The sequence below is a fragment of the Dasypus novemcinctus genome, chromosome 9, assembly GCF_030445035.2.
Source record: "Dasypus novemcinctus isolate mDasNov1 chromosome 9, mDasNov1.1.hap2, whole genome shotgun sequence".
In the NCBI taxonomy this organism is placed as follows: domain Eukaryota; kingdom Metazoa; phylum Chordata; class Mammalia; order Cingulata; family Dasypodidae; genus Dasypus; species Dasypus novemcinctus.
This window is the reverse complement of record NC_080681.1, coordinates 97,095,043-97,112,777: the sequence shown is the minus strand read 5'-3', so window position 1 is coordinate 97,112,777 and position 17,735 is coordinate 97,095,043. Positions and strand designations below refer to the sequence as shown.

Sequence of the window (17,735 nt, the reverse complement as noted above, 5' to 3'; positions counted from 1 at the left end):
ACTGAGAAGCTGATGGGGAAACCAGCGAATATGCAAATCCCCGCGTTGTTGGGAAATGATCCTGTGGAGCTCACAAGGATGGCCTCCTGCCCATCCCTCCCCATCCCCCAAGTCCCCCCAGGCTCCTCACCCCCACCCCTCCCTATGACTCTTGCCAGCAGGTGCCTGACATGAGTTTTCTTCCAAGTCCTGTCTCCACATTAACCTCCCATGAGACCCAGACAGCAGAAGCCAGAACTACAGCTTCCCTGGCAAAGAACAGGCTCACAGCTGATGAAATAACCAGCTCTGGACATCCCCCGCCTGACCATCCTGCTTCTCTAAATTAGGAGCAGGAAGACTTCGGGACTTCAGGGAAGCAGCTCTCCCAAGGCCCACCCAGTGTAGCTAACTGCCAAATTGTCTAACCGGCAAACACAGCTAGTCTCCTGCAGTGGCAGAGAGAGGTATGTGACTGCAGCTGCCACTTCCTCCCTCTTCCTCCCAGCAAACTTCTCTGCCCTTCTCCGTCCTGTGTCCTAGAAAAGGTAGGGTTTGGCTCTCCAACCCAAGAGCCTATCTAGCAGGACCCCTGCTCTCTGGAAGGTGCTGGGCAGGCGTCTATCAGAAACAGGGAGAGAGCGCAAGCAACAGAAAATGAAATTCAATGAGACATTATCTAGGAGTTGGAGGTGGGAGTAGGGAGGTGCCATCAACCTGATCCCTTTCCCAGCTGGTTCCCTGGGGCTCCTATCCCTAAAGGCCAAAGACCCTAGTACTTTTGCCCTGAGGGTTCTCAAATCTCAGGCTCATTTTTTTTTCTTGGCCATAGCACAGTGGGTGGAGTAGAGGGCAGTGAGTAAGCCTGTTATGGGGACCTCCTAGTTCAGGGGAAGGGTGTGGGAGATTTGGCTGAAAGAGGCAGGAAGTGGGGCCCTACAATTAAGGAAACTCAAGCCATCCCAGGCCATGGCATGTAAATCCTTCTGGGTAGTTCCTGGAGGGGGAGTGGCCTCTTGACGTTCTTCTGCAAGCAGCTGCTGGTGATTTTTAACTGCTCACCCATTTAAGAAATAACTGGAAAACTAGGCGGGAGTGAAGGATCAGGCAACCCACCACACCCCAAAGAGCTGGGCATGTTGCTGAGAGGTCAGGTCACCGGGAACGGTCCAAAGGCTCAGATGCTGGCTGCTCTCCAAGGAGCCCTGCCAAAATGCCAGGGGTGCTCGTGGTGCCCTGTCTGCCCCCTGCCGGCACCTCCTGGTACTACTGGTACCCCTGATACATCTGCCCATGCAAGGGGGTGGGGGTGGGGGATGGGGGCTGTCTAGTTCCCACGCCAGCCCTGGCGTGGAATGAAGGGCCTAGAGCAAAGCACTTCCAGCAGGACCTGAAAGCAAGACTCTAAGGAGAGTAATATGGAAAGTCTATGGCTAAGGCAAAAGCAGGGTATTCGTAAAAGCATGTATAGCTCCACCCTGGAAAGCAAAACCATAGGTCACAGTTAGTCCTACAAAGTTGAAAGCTGCAGAAAATTCCAACCATTCCAGGTAATAAAATACCCAACAAAAACTCACAGGAACTTGAAGAATTGGAAAAGGACGGAAAAAAATAATGAGTATTGATATTAAGGAGTGGTGTGGAAACACAAATCATGAGATTCCACTTTTCTAACCCTGTCATTTTGGCAGGGTGTAGGGAAACAGACACTGGCCTCTTGCTGGTGGGAAGGCCACCTGTAGCTCCAGGCCACCTAAAGTGCACATATTCTTTGACCCAGTGCTCCCACTGCTAAAATGGTCTACAGGTTACTCCTACATTTGCAAAATGCTGTATGCATGGTTCCTTGTTGTATCACACTGCCTGAAACTGCAAGACGGGAAACATGGACATCATCAATAGAGGACTGGTTAAATTCTGGTATCTGCATTCAACAGAATGTTGAAGGAGGCAACACAAATAGTGAGGCGGCTGTATACATCAATTTTCTAAGCTATATAACTAGATGAAAAAAGCAAGGGTTTAACTGTGCATATAGTACACTACTTTTGTAAATACACTTATGTCTGTGTTCATATTGCTTATATATGTATGAAATTCCACTGGAAAGATACATAAGAACCATAGTGTTTGTCTCTGGGAAGGGAAACTGCGCGCCTGAAGGGTAAGTGGACTAACTTTTCACTGAATACAATTCAGTACCATTTGAATTTATGCTATTTGCATTATTACTTATTCAAATTAGGTAAATATTTTCAAGTCCCTCTCTGGGGTATAGAAGCTATGGTGTGGGGTGAAGAGGGTTGTGTATGGCCAGGCGTTTCTGAAGTTCATTCTTATACACTAACAGTGAAGACTGGGGGCATACCCACCCATGTATATATCATTAAACCATGAGAACTGCCATTTTTGTAGATCACAACAGTTGAGTATCAGCAATTTCTTGTGGATCAACCTAATTTTATTTATAAATTATCTATATGTATCACTGAACTAACACTTATGCATATTATATAACACTTAAAATGAGACATAAATAAGGCTGAACCTTTAAGTAAATATAAACCAAAGGTCTACCAGCTTCTTGCCATATCCCACAGCCACCCTGCGTTATCTCTTGGGAGCCACTGCCCAATGCAGCAAGGGTCAGCATCAAATCACCACAGCCCACTTCAGTGGGGAGAACTTTCCTTCTCCAGAAGCAGTGTTTTCAAAGTGAAAACTTTCTTTCAAATCCTGAAGATTACCACTTTTAAAATTCAGGCATGATGCCATTAATTTCATGTCAACTGACCCAGGAATGAGCACTTCAATCCCTTCTCCTCAGCTCTGCACCTCACATATACATCGCCTTCCTATACATAGAATATGATACCACCCCGGGAGAGTAAATGTTTGCAAAGAAGCACGGGTCCCTCTCCTTCACAGTTCACCCAAACCAATGCAGCAGACCCTAAAAGGGGCCTCAGATGGCAATCTTTAAGCCTATAATGCCTCAGTAATCTGGAATAAAGTTGAAGAGCAAAGAAATCAGAATAAAAGCAGACTAAGTCACAGAATGTTTCAAACAACATATTTACTGCTTTCAAGCTCTGGCCATTTAACACTTATTTTAATTCCCTTATTTACTGCATAGGTCAACACACCAATACTCTTTATAGAATACTTACAATACTTATATCACTCCATCCAAAGGCTCAAGCTTGGAATTGGAAATAATTCTGATGCCTGCTTCTTGCTCCTTCAAAGAAAAGGATCTTCCACACAAATGGTATAAACTCAAACTAATTTCTTAAAGCACTCCCAAGGCCCTTAAGATATATGGCCTGTCCCAAGCAGCACAACAGCTTTTTAAGTTCATCCTCTCAACCCACACTGGCCAGGCCCAGATTCATAACGGTTCTGCGCAGTTCCTCCCTTTGTCCTTTCCTTTGAGGGTTGCTTCTGTTCTCCACCTTCAACTTGTAGGGTCTGATGATGTTTAAAAAGAACAAACTATTTTCTTAATTAGAATAAGCAAATTCACACATTCAGAAACTAGGATACAGGTTACCAGGGGCCAGGGTGTGGGGAGGAAATGGGGAGTTAATGGTTACACTGTACAGAGTTTCTACTTGGAGTGAGGAAAGCACAACATTGTGAACTTAACAGCACTGAAGTATGTATTTGAATATATTTAAAAGGGGAAGTTGTAGGTTGTATGTATGTTACATGAATAGAAATTTTTAAAAATCTGATCATAGTGAACCCTAATGTAAACGATGGACCATAGTTACTAGTAGTTATAACAACATTCTTTCATCAATTGTAATGAATGTACCACCTAACACATGCTGTTAATGGAGGTGGGGTGATAATTAATACGGGAACTCTGTATTTTCTGCATGATTTTTCTGTAAACCTACAACTTCTCTAATTTAAAAAAATACTAAGAAACTGAAAAGTAAGTAGGATTAATTATTTCCACAGCCCCAAGGAAGAGTGTACTTGGGACTCCCCATGAAGCTTTTCACAGGCACCATCCTCCCTTTTATATGCTTATTAAAGGTTAACCACAAAGAGGCTGGACATTTTTTTTCTTTTTTTTTTAATGTCTTACCAAAGGGAGCAGAAAAGTCCTATTCCCATATTAGAAATGAGAAAAGTAAAAAACGAAGTTTACTTAGAAGGCAGAACTAAACTGCTGTGGCTCCCCTCGGTCCTCCCATTTCCTCCTGTCCCTCTGGTTACAGGAAAAGGAAGGAGGGAAAAGTACCATGAGAGTAAAGCTTCTTGTGATTCGGCTCTCGTTGCTTAAATTAATTCATTATCTGTCCCTAATATCTGAAGGAAAGTACAGTACCAGACTGCACCAAACCAAACCAGTGAAGGCACCATGCCCAAAGGCAGCACTCCCTGGTCCAGGCCGTCGTTCCAGTTCAGTGAGCACTCATGGGTGCTAAGATGCGTGGATGCAGGCATCTAGCAGACTCTCCCTAACGCGTGCTATCCACAGGGACTGGGAGAGCAACTGCCACTTAAGTTAATGTTTCCCTCTGTGTTAACATTTGTCCTCTGGATTGGTGATACACTTAATTATTACCTCCCTCCTCTTTAAAATCAAGCAAACTTAGTTTATAACCGAAGAAGTTATAAATATTACAAGCATGGTAGGCAGGGGTCCCTTGGTGCCTTTGGGTAAAGCAATACCTCAGGACTTGAATATCTCCAGCCTGCCTGACCAACATACAGAAAATCAGGAGTCCCCTAATCAATGATTCAACTTTATAGAGAGAATAAACATCAAGCAAGCAGCCTGTCTTAACCATGATTACCTATACACATGGTGTTGTGCAAATACATAGATATATCTATAAATAAAACATCCTTTTTAAGAGTACTACTACTAGATTTCTTACAAATGTCAAATTATGAGAGTCAGAAATACTTCATGGTTTGTTCTTTGCCTTCCTAAGAGTTTAGGACACGGCACATACCCCACCCCTTCCTCCCAAAAAAGAGACAAATTGACAAAGGATACAGAACATTTCCGGTTTCCATTGATTTTTTTCTTTCTTTTTAAAGAACAATCTAAATATAAGAAACTATTTCTCCAAAAACTCTTGATATTTGGAGGTTTGCTACCAAAGACATAGCCAAAGACATCTAAACAGCCACAGAGTCAAAAAACAAAGTAAATTTGAGAACAAGAGTGAAAGCTTTTGTGCATCTGACAAGGTAGGCTTGTTTTGATAATAGACTGCCATCCATATTTGGCTCTACCAATATTTTCACAATGGAACATATTTTTTTCTGACAAAAATTTGGACTATGATTAAATAGAGTCAAATCTTATCTCTTAGACCAATTCACAACATAGGATTTCAGTCAAATCATGCAGTCACCTAATAATGCATTGTTCTCCACTTGGCTTCCTATCAGAATCCCAGGAAATCTTTGAAAGAAATCCCAGTGACTAGGCTGTATCCGAGTCAGAGTCTCTGGGGCTGGACCCAAGCATTAAGTATTTTAAGCTTCCCAGGTGACTTCAATGTGCAGCCGAGGAAACTCACCACTGCTCTAGAGACATGTAACAAGTATCAGCAAGTTCCTCCGCCCATCCGCCCCAGTGAGGAAGGGAGGTCTATTGGGCATCACTGGCTCTTGCTGATGCAGCTTTCACTCTGCTCAAAAACTATGGACTTAACAGCTTTAGGTTCAACTTTGAGCCTTTCCATATGCCTTAGTGATTTTTTTAGAGCAATATTTAATCAGGCAAGTACTAGCAATGAGATTAAAGATTAAAAAAAAGAAATATCCATAAGGCATGATATGAATAAATAAAAGGAAAAATAATCTCAAGTTTAAAAGTAAAGTATGAGAAGTCAAAGCCTGTGAAATTTTATTTATACAAAAGAATAAAAATATCTACTTTAAAAGGGCTAATTTAAACTCACAATTTTCAGCTATTCCTGTTCCTTGAGCATGAAACTGCTTCCAACTCAGAAAGATTTAAGATAGGTAATTATTAAATAAACACTTTTTACCTTACCCTTGCAAAAACAAAATAGCCAAGTTCCCCATTTTATTTGTGGTAACCCAAAGTATTTTCAGTTGAGAATATTGGCAACTGCACAAAACAAGATTCTCAGATATGTGAGCAGGAAGGTATGAGCTGTACAACTGCATTTTAAAAAGTCCCCAAAGAAAATAAGATGATAAAAACAATAGTAAAAAAATAATAAAACACAAAGCACATTAAGAAAATGCCAGATATTTACAGACTTCATCTGAAATGTGACTTGTGATTCTACTTTCAGTATAAAACAAAACCAGAGACCATTTCTGGATGGGTATCACAGATAGAGCTGATGCCAACCAGTTTGCAGGGAGGCATCCATTCCAAGAAGGGAAAAATGGCCAGTTAGCAACTTGCTGGGATTATAACCATGTCTTCGTCTTCCTGCAATTTTGTTACTAAAAATGATACAAAGTAAATGATCCGATGTGGTTAACAGAAATGATTCTTTCGTCATCACATTTCAGAACCAACTACTCAGAGTCACAGGCACTGGGTCTGGGAAAGCAGATGTGAACGGCCACACATTCAGGTAAGGGATGTTTATCTTTGTGAAGTCGGTAAGGGAAGCAGGGCTCTACAGCCTGGAAGCTTCTGCATGAGTCTTCTAATAGTCCTAAAAAGAGAAAAACAAAAGTCCAGTCTTACTTTCAGTAAAACAGTGGTTTGAACCCAAGAAAAAAAATCTCATAAATAACTCTGCTAAGGGATTATTCTGTAGCTAAAGATTCTACATTTCAATAGAATTTACAATAGTTCACATCTGAAAATGTGTCTTCTGAGTTCTAAAGGGACTGAAACATTAATTCTTTTTCTTATTAGACCACCTGAGTTCACCAGTTAAAAAAAATAAACTAGTACTAACGATTTTTTAATTTAATTAAAGGCAATTTTTCGTCACTAAAAACGTGTGTAACTTACCTCTTTCTCTCTTCAAAACATCCAAAGTAAATAAACTGCATCCAGACAGACACCCTAGACTTTAAAACTAAAATTGTGACCCCAGGCCCAGATTAGGAACACTCAAGTTCTGAAGACTAGAATGAATTTTTTTAATCATCTACAAAATTGCAAGACTCTCTGAAATGGCCTGGCTGATACTTACAGCTCGTGGTTTTTTGTTTAACTTCAGATCAATCCTGTGGTAAAAAAGATAAAAGATATTTGCATTTTAATTTACAGAAAAAGAGCCCAAGAATCAGCTACTGCATAGGGCACAAGCTATAACAAAGACTATTTGGTTAAATAAAATCCACATTCTTCATTAGGCTATGTCATACTTAGTTGTTTACCCAGATAATACTAAACAAGTTATCAGTTTAAAAATAAGAGCAGATACTTCTGGCACCAGGCAAACTTAGATGACTCAAAAAGAAACATACAACAGTTATGAAAGTCATATAAATTTTAAAAATTATTCCAAAATTATATGTTAAAGAAATTGGATTAAGAGGGCATGCTCTATGTTAATGTGTTAGCTCTGTAACTATATCACTGATAATTACTGAGACACAAGGTGATTAAAATCAGGAAAGAGACTAGGAGTTTGTATTTCTGGACATGAAGCATGAAAGAAATTAAATGAATTTCAATGTTTAAATCTTTCCAAAGCAAAATATCTTAAACTATTAAATCTCCTTATGAAGCAAAGCCAGAAAATCAATTTAAATATGAATTAAAGTAAAGATTGTCTATTTGAAAAGAAATTAAAATGCATAAAATAGTGAAGTTTACTTAATTTTGCTTAAGTTATTAAATAAAATGTTACCTCCATCACGTTTTTCTGTTTTTAAAAAAAACTTCCCAGCCTAACCTAATATACATACCTACAATTAAACAGATAAACTATGGGTTAGAAAGGTCTCAAAAAGGCATATTGGTGTCTACACACTAAACAACACAGCACAAATACTAATTCAAATCAAACTTACTCAAAGTCATAATCAAACATGCCAGACGGGCTGAGGGGCAGCATTTGAAAGGAAGAAAGCAATAGAAATTAATATACTAATTGAATAAATTAGTTGATTAGCCACCCTAGCAAGATTTATAGAAATAAAATCAGCTTTAAGAATCTTAAGCCATAAAAATGCAAACATCAAAGCACCAAAGAGACTGGGGTCAGGAGATTCTCTTTCCTTAATGGATTTCATATCAGAATAGACCATGAAAGGAAAAGTTATTACATTAGAAAACTATAGGAACCTGAAGCCCTTTTATTAGCTGTCAGATTCAGAGTTAGAACTTTAAAAATATTTCATTGAATGAAAAAATATAATTAGGGCATGAGAAGAAACAGAGAGAGAGGGTTTAGTCATAATATGAAAAGGACTTTGACGACAGTACTAAAAACTGAGCATAATCTATTACTCAAAGAAATGACAACATTCTAACCTTAAAAAAAAAAAAGAAAGAAAACATTGTACAACTTTTTTACTCAGGTTGTGTGTTCTAAACGTGTCCAGGGAATATGTGTTCCCTTTTCTACGCATTGATCCTAGAAGCCAAGGGTTGAATGAGTAAACTTCAGTGGTAGAGTCTTGTTCCAGAAACTGAAGAATAATATTCTTCTGTCCTCTGAATTGGTGATGGCAATTAGCTGTTTATGTCAGGGCTACAATTAAGGAACACCAGCATCCGCAGAGCCCCTATTAAAACAAAGGGAAGTTGACATCCACAAGCATCCCAAGCCTCAGGTATCTGGACGGGAGCAGCGGAGAGGAGGAGGCCATTTCGTGCCATCCCTGCTAGTGGACCAGGGTCAGGGCAGACGTCCAAAGCAAACATTAACCTGGAGCATGACACTGGCTCCTTAGCAAGCTCCACCACCTTTCAGACTGCAGATAGGTGGAAAAATAGTATGCAAACAGCTGCAATTTAACTCCCAGCCAATGTCTGCATGAGTGAAGCTGGAAGAAAGCTTAACTTCAATATTCCTTATGCAATAGCATCACTTAAGACATTTAAGATAGGGTATAAGGTACATACACAAAGCAGGAATTACCACATATTCCACTTTCAGTCTAACTTTGTTCACTAAATCAAAATAGTGTACCTAGCTAATCAAAACTTCACAAACTACCTAGAAGAATTCTAGAGTCTGGAATAGTAGTACAATCCTATAAGAACACCGTAAATTATTTAAACATTTTTTCTTTCAAGACATTGGAATTTACTTATTATTCAGATATCCTTGTAAAAGATAAGAACACTGTGTTCACTTATGAAGGCTAAATATTATTTTTCGCATTCCTGAAGAGGGCAAATTCAAAAGTTATTCCTTTTTGCTAAAGTACCACATTTATTTCCACTAGTACCTAAGACCAAGGGAGCAGACCAGCCAGATATTAAACCAGGGGGAAGATAAAAAAACAGCTGTAAAAACCAGGATCCTGCTTTCCAAACAGGAAACACTATTTTTGAAAGTAATAACATCGAAGATCTTTAAATCCTGGGATTCTTCTGGAAGGAGTTAGCTCCTACAGCAGGAGAGAAAAAGGTAGGAAGAAGTACTATTTCTATGAAATGTACTAAAAACCTAAAAGAAGAAAGTTAAGGGTAATGCTGCTCTAATTCTCTTTTATCAGTCATCAACTGATCATGTTATTAATGTATATGAGGCATTACCTGAAATAAATGATAGCTAGCTAAAGAGTATATGGTATCAGTAATGAAAAAAATGTCATAGAAACTTTCAAGGAATTTTCCTCTCTACTCTAGACACCCTGAAATAGGGAAGTAATCATTATGTAAAAATGACCCTGGAGTAAATTTAATAAAAGCAAAACAGAGCATATTTAACTATCTTGAAAAACATTTTAATAATGTTAAGAATATGTTTCTATGCTACTGTTTGTGGTAAGTTAGCATCAGTCCTATTTAAATGATCAAATAACCAGTAGCCCTAGCAAAAAAAAAGGCATGCAATTTTACCATTTCTTACTACAATTATATTAGCATAGTAACTTTTGGTTTGCAGAAAAAAACGTTAACAAGTTACAGTCCTTATGTACTATTTGGAAAAAATACTATTTCTGCAATATAAAGAACACTATCATAAAGAAGAAAAACTCTTAAAAGAAAAAGTATCTGTTGATGCTAAAGAGGTTCAAACCAGAGTTAATTCCACATTATGTCTCTGTGCCATGCCTAGGAAGCTAACAATTCTCATACTTAGGGTGCACAAAGGAATATTCTATACATTTGCAAAGCCACCCAATTCAGAAGCAAACTGGAGGGCAGGGAACCCTTCCGTTTCTTGCATGTCCCTTTCACCTCCTCAGCATGTAGGCTTCCAAAAGGAATGGAAAAAAGCCAGCCTATCCTGGTTTCCAGGCCTCAAGGAAGGTTTGAGGCCTGGGAAAGAGAATGTGCAAGACCCTCCCTGAGCATATCAACAGGATTTCCAATTGTCTTAGGTATAAGGTCCCAGCATTACCATACAAACCCAAGCAGAGTGAATGCTAAAATCCTCTCTGGGTGATATCTGACCTCTCTGTCCACTGCTGTCATTCCTATCTCATTACACACTGCAAAAAAACATGGTGGACATATGTTATCTAAAAAGGCATGTTTATATTTTATAGACTTTACATCGTTTCTCAATATCTGCAGTCAGCATATTACAGAGAAATAGAAAAACAGAGAAATCACAAGCAATCAAAACTGTCTATTTAAAAAGGAAAGAAGGTTGTCAAATGAGTTGTCTCCATCCACAACAGAATAAGAGTAGGCAGGGATCAGGATTATAAGCAGAAGACTTTATCCCATTTCACAGCTTCCCAACATGCTTCAGTGGCATTTTTCAAACACTATAACACAGATTTTATTCCCCCTTTTTCTCATCTAAAAGGATTCCAAATTCACCACACTGAACAAAGTTTTGATGGAATAAAATTCTCCTACTACGGAAAGAGAGAGAAGGATACCACGAGTTCCTCCTTCATGGTTACACTAATGTCTGCCAATTCTCCCTTAGAGAGAAAATTGGCCCATTTCATAGGGACCAAAGGAATTTCCTCACATTAGCAACAGAAATACTTTGCAATAATCCTGAAGCTTTTATTCTAGGAAAGTCACTTTTCAGCATGGATGCTCACAGGGTGGGGAGTGGTATCACTGCCACTGACCTGTGTCGGTTTTTATTCTTTCGTTTTTTATGGCTGCTGTGATGACTCCCTGAGGAAGTAGAAGAAGCAGCCTTCTGAGGTTTCACTCCCTGCACAGATCCATCCAGATCCTCAGGGTCCTCCTGGCTGGGCTCATTTTCCTGATTGTGGAAATCTGGAGAAGTATCACTTTCTGTCCCACTTCCTGGCTCCCCTGGAGAGAATAAAAACAAGTCCACAAGAGGCATCATCAGTATTCCTCAAGCAATCTGCCTGTCAGCCAGGAGAGACATTTTGAGCACTAATATATAGAAGGAGTATTCCCTATCCTCAAGGACCACAGATTCTAATTGACAGAGAAGATACAGTCAAAACAACCAAGTTATCAGAGTTCCTGAAAAACCTATAACCTGAAACAGTGTAACTAGAGGCAACAGATCTCAGGACAGCAGGAAGATGGGAGCACAGAAACAGAACAGCCTCATTGTATAAAGGTTAAACACAGAATACACTAAGGAGATTAAAAATCATACTAAAAGCATTACTGAAAACATTAAATCGGTCTCCAGGAGGTGAAAGATGACTCTGGGAAAATTGCCCATCGCTGGCCTTGGCTCCTTCCCCAAACCATATAAGAAGGCAAGTTTTCCATCAGGGAAAAGGAGCCCAAGAAGAGGAAGAGTCCCATTTCCTGAATTATTCTGAAAAGTCTTAAAAATATTTTAAGGGGGGTGGGGAGTATATGGGGACCTCATATTTTTTTAATGTAACATTAAACAAATAAATAAAGACAAAAAAAAAAAAAGAATACTTTAAGGGAAGCAGCTTTGGCTCAGCAGATAGAGTGTCTGCCTACCGTATGGGAGGTCCAGAGTTCAGACCCACAGCCTCCTAACCCGTGGGGTGAGCTGGCCCACGCGCAGTGCTGATGTGCGCAAGGAGTGCCGTGCCACGTAGGGGTGTCCCCCACATAGGGGAACCCCACACACAGGGAGTGCACCCCGTAAGGAGGGCCGCCCCACGTGAAGAAAACACAGCCTGCCCAGGAGTGGTGCTGCACACATGGAGAGCTGACACAGCAAGATGACACAACAAAAAGAGACACAGATTCCCAATGCCATTGACAATAATGCAAGTGGACAAAGAAGAACACACAGCAAAATGGACACAGAGAGGAGAAAATGGGGGGGCAGGGAGAAAAATAAATAAAAAATAAATCTTAAAAAAAAAAAAATTTTAAGACACAGCAACAATACTCTTCAGCTGGCACATATTCCCAATTTTAATATATCTCTTAGATAAATAAGCAAGGTCAAGAATAACTTGTATAAATATGTATTTTAAGAATATAATTATACATATTTTGGTAAATGCATACTTGTTTCCTGAAAGGAATTCCTTGGAACTCTTTATTTTTTTTAAAGATTTATTTATTTATTTCTCTCCTCTTCCTTCCCGCCCCAGTTGTCTGTTCTCTGTGTCTATTTGCTGCGTTGTCTTCTTTGTCCGCTTCTGTTGTTGTCAGAGGCACTGGGAATCTGTGTTTCTTTTTGTTGCATCATCTTGTTTTGTCAGTTCTCCGTGTGTGCGGCGCCATTCCTGGGCAGGCTGCACTTTCTTTCACGCTGGGTGGCTCTCCTTATGGGGCACACTCCTTGCGCGTGGGGCTCCCCTATGCAAGGACACCCCTGCGTGGCACGGCACTCCTTGCGTCGTGCATCAGCACTGAGCATGGGCCAGCTCCACACGGGTCAAGGAGGCCCGGGGTTCAAACCACGGACCTCCCATGTGGTAGACGGACGCCCTAACCACTGGGCCAAGTCCGTTTCCCTGGAACTCTTTAAATAAGGATGGTGAAACACTTTCACTTTTCTGAACTGTTGAAAGTTCCTAAATAAATACATTATCTGTGTTTGTCAAAAGAGGTTATATAGGCAGCAGGATCAGGGAGCATTATCTTCTTTTTATGTCTCTGTATTAGAAACTGCTGGGAAGAGATTCCAAATTGGACAGTACATGGATAAGAGAAATAAAGGAAAGAGCCCAAATAAAAGAAGAAGAAACAAAGCCAGATCTCTGAAATCATGAGACCCTAATTTTTTTTTAAACACTTCAGAAAAGCAACAGGAGAGGGAGTTCTAGAGTTATGAAGCTAGAAAAAGTATATTCACCAATCCTGCCCAGAATTCTAAGGTTCAGGAAAACTGATTTCATATGAAAATCAGCAAAAGAACTTAAAAAATGTACTATAGGGTTCTATATAAATAGATTAATGGACATAAACAGACCAGTGGAATAGACCTGCGAGTCCAGAAACGAACCTTCACATTTACAGTCAATTGCTTTTGAAGGATCCAAGACAATTTCAAAGGAAAACAATAGTCTTTTAACAACTGGTACTGGCGGTGGACTTGGCCCAGTGGTTAGGGCGTCCGTCTACTACATGGGAGGTCCGCGGTTCAAACCCCGGGTCTCCTTGACCTGTGTGGAGTTGGCCCATGCGTGGTGCTGATGCACGCAGGGAGTGCCGTGCTGCGCAGGGGTGTCCCCCGTGTAGGGGAGCCACACGGGCGGGGAGTGCGCCCTGAGAGGAGAGCAGCCTAGCGCAAAGGAAAGTGCAGCCTGCCCCAAGAATGGCTCCGCATACAGAGAGCTGACACCACAAGATGACACACCGAAAAAAAAAAGCAGCACAGATTCCTGTGCCTCTGACAACAACAGAGGCAGACAAGGAAGAGGGTACAGCGAATGGACACAGAGAACAGACCAACGGGGGGGGGGGAGAAATAAATAAATCTTAAAACAAACAAACAAAACAACTGGTACTAGGACAACTGGATATCCACATGCAAAAGAATGGCGCCAGACTCCTAACTCACATAACACGCAAAAATTAACTCAAAATGGATCAAAAACTTAAAAGGGTTAAGACATGGGTTTTCTTAGACACAAGAGCACAAGTGACAAAAAAAAAACAACACATAAATTGGACTACATTAAAATTAAAAACTTTTGTGCTGCAAATGATACCATCAAGAAAGTGAAAAGACAAACCAAAGACAGGCAAAAAATATTTGCAAATCACATATCTGATAAGGGACTTGTATCCAAAATACATAAAGAACTCTTACAACTAAACAGTAAAAAGACAAAAAAAAAAAAAAATAGTAAGAAATGGGCAAGGATTTGAAAAGACATTTCTCCAAAGAAAATATACAAATGGCTAATAAGGACATGAAAGGATGCTAAACATCATTAGTCATCAGGGAAATGCAAATCAAAATCACAATTAGATACCACTTTATACCCATTAGGAAGACTATACACAAAAAGATAAATACAAGTGTTGGTGAGGATATAGAAAAACTGGAACCCTCAAACATTACTGGTGGGAATGAAAAATGATGCAGGCACTTTGGAAAACAGTTTGGCCGCTCGTCAATAAGTTACCACATAAGGATAGAAGCGGTCACAGAAGAACACACAGTGACTAGACACAGAGAGCAGACAACTGGGGTGGGGAAGGGGAGAGAAATAAATAAATAAATAAATCTTTTTTAAAAAAAGTTACCAATATGATGCAGCAATTCCACTTCTAAGTATATGTCCAAAAGAAATGAAAATTTACATCCATACAACTTGGACATGAATGATATAGCAGCATTTTTCATAATAGCCGAAAAAAGAAAACAACCCAAATGTTCAACAACTGATGCACAGGTAAGTAAAATGTGGTACGTCCATACAATGAAATATCATTTGGTAAAATAAATCAAGACTGATACATACTACAACATGGATGGACCTTAAAAACATGCTTAGTGAAAGAAGCCAGTCACAAAAGACCACATATTGTATGATTCTATTTACATGACATCCAGAACAGGCAAATTTATAGAGATGTAGGGCTGTGGTGTGGGTGGGAGATGGGGAGTGACTGCTAACAGGCCCAAAGTTTCTTTTAGAGGGGATGAAACTGTTCAAAAATCAGCCTGTGAGTACACAAAAACACACAATTCAGTACTCTATAAATGCATGTACTTTGTACAGTACACTATTTCTGAATAAAGGTATTAAAAATGTTTTAATTAGCAAAAAAAAAAAAAAGATGGGATTAACAGAAGAAAAAAAGAGAATAACAATTCTACAAAGAATGCCAGAAAGACAACCCACCAAACAGGTGAACCTATAAACCTGATAGTTAGAATTAAAATGAATTAAGAAAATGATTCCAGATGTGAAAAATAAATGTAAATCAGAAAACTTGGAAATTAGGTGAAAGCAAGCAGACAGGAATTAGAAATGAAAGAAAAAAAATCATTTTAGAAGTATAAAGGCCACAGTCAAATCATTATGAACATGCAAGAATGTGGATAATATTGGCCCCATGAGCCCTTCCTAAGGAATGTATTAGGGAATGAACTTCAGACAACCAGAATATCTGGATGCATCTACACCGAGACTGGTGGTAAAGGCAACGAGGACTACTAACATCACAAGTAAGAATGACCAGACATCATGTATCTCCTGATAGAATAAGAATTCTTGTCAAAAAAGGAAAAAAAAAAAAAAAAAAAAATCAAACCAGAATCTGATCAAGCCTTTAGATCCAAATACCAGTATTCAGGAAATACAGAGAACAGAGGAACATGGTAAACTATACCATGAGGGAAGTAAACAGCATAATTCAGACTATGAAAAAGGAAAATAATCTGATTTCTTCAACCAATAAAAAAAAGAAGAATGGGGAGGGGAGCTAGAAGGGTGATAGTTAAAGGGTACGGGGGTTTCTTTCTTGACATGAAGAAAATATTCTAAAATTGACTGTAGCAATGATTGCATATATATCTGTGAATATACCAAGAACCATTGAATTGTACACTGTAAGTGGGTGAATTGCATGGTATGTGAATTATATCACAATAAATCTGTTTTTAAAAAGAAAAGAAAAATGAAGGAGAAAAAGGAAAAAAAAAAAGAGCATAAGCACAAACCTACATATTAAAAACATTTAAAAGACATATCAGGGAAGCAGATTTGGCTCAACTGATAGAGCATCCACCTACCATATGGGAGGTCCAGGGTTCAAACCCAGGGCCTCCTGACCCGTGTGGAGCTGGCCCACGCGCAGCGCTGATGTGCACAAGGAGTGCCCTGACACGCAGGGGTGCCCCCCACATAGGGGAACCCCATGCACAAGGAGTGGACCCTGTAAGGAGAGCTGCCCAGCGCAAAATGAAGTGCAGCCTGACCAGGAATGGTGCCGCACACACAAAGAGCTGACGCAGCTAGATGATGAAACAAAAAGAAACACAGATTCCTGTGCCACTGACAACAACAGAAGCGGACAAAAAAGAAGAACACGCAGCAAATGGACACAGAGAACAGACAACTGGGGTGGGGGGTGGGAAGGGGAGAGAAATAAATAAAAAATAAATCTGAAAAAAAAAAAAACCTTATTTGGATTCTAATTCTTTTTTAAACCATAAAAAATACTCATTTAGGATATTTATGAGACAACTGGAAATTTAAACACTGCCTGGATATTTGATATTAAGAAAGTTTTTTTATTTTTTTAAACAATGTTAAGAGTTTATCATTTAGAAATACACTCTGAAACACGTACACCAAAAAAATTGTACACTATCTGGGATTTGCTTAAAAATGATATGACAGGTTGGGAGGAAAATGGATGTGGTATTCAAAGGGCAGGACTGGCCATGCTTTGACGGTTGTTGGTGCAGGGTGACAGGTATATGGGGGTTCATTATTTTATTCTGCATATATTTGTGTAGATCCAAAATTTACCTTAATAGAATTTTTAAAAAATCAAAATTCCTTTACCAAAGGGCATATATGTACATAGAAGTTTACGGTGGCATTATTTAAAAGGGGAAAAAATGGAAATAATATGAATAATCACCAACAGAGAAGGACACAACCACATATGGGATATTTTTCAGATTAAAAAAATGTTATCAAAGAAGGAATCATAAACAAAATTAGGAAATATCTTGAGACAAAAACAAGGCAGAACAAAACACAAAAACAGAGCATACTGAAACTTATGGGATGCCATGAAGGCAGTGTTCAGGGGGACATTTGTAATTCTTAAATTGCCTACATTTTTAAAAAGTAGAAGAAAAGAGGAGCAGGTCTACCTCAGTGATTAAGTGCCTGCTTCCCATATACGAGGCCCTGGGTTCTATCCCCAGTCCTCCTAAAAAAAAAAAAAAAAAGAAGAAAGATCACAAATCAATAATCTAACTTCACACCTAAAGAAACAAGAACAAGAGAAGAAACTAAACACAAAGTTATTAGAAGGAATGGAATAGTAAAGACTAGAGCAGAGATAAGTGAAATTGAGAACAGAAAAACAGCAGAGAAAATCAATAAAACCAAGAGTTGGTTTTTCGAAAAGATCAATAAAATTGACAAGCTTTTAGCCAGAATGACAAAGAAAAAGGATACAAATAACTAAAATTAGGAATAAAAGAGGGGGACATTACTACCAACAGTACAAAAATAAAAAGGATTATAAGACGGTACTATGAACAATTACATAATTTTATAATTTGTTGGCATATGAT

At 39.2% G+C, this 17,735-nt stretch overlaps 1 protein-coding gene across 5 annotated transcripts in view; it reads right to left on the bottom strand.

Annotated features, from left to right (window-relative positions):
- Positions 1–3,038: 3,038 nt before the first annotated feature.
- The window catches only part of MEAF6 (MYST/Esa1 associated factor 6), a 36,887-nt gene continuing 22,190 nt past the window's right edge, over positions 3,039–17,735 (bottom strand). The window contains exons 5-9 of one of the 5 annotated variants that reach the window (XR_011649694.1): positions 11,167–11,359; positions 7,969–7,998; positions 7,806–7,863; positions 7,143–7,176; positions 3,039–6,653 (exon numbers count right to left, since the gene is read on the bottom strand). Coding sequence is in view for 3 of the 5 variants with exons in the window: in XM_004472264.4 (XP_004472321.1) it covers positions 6,645–6,653; positions 7,143–7,176; positions 7,969–7,998; positions 11,167–11,359 (266 nt within the window). In the remaining 2 variants the exon portion in view is untranslated. Of the gene's footprint in view, positions 6,654–7,142; positions 7,177–7,805; positions 7,864–7,968; positions 7,999–10,431; positions 10,567–11,166; positions 11,360–17,735 lie in introns of those variants that run through there. The other 4 variants (XR_011649695.1, XM_004472264.4, XM_004472265.4 and 1 more) reach the window with 4 other exon arrangements.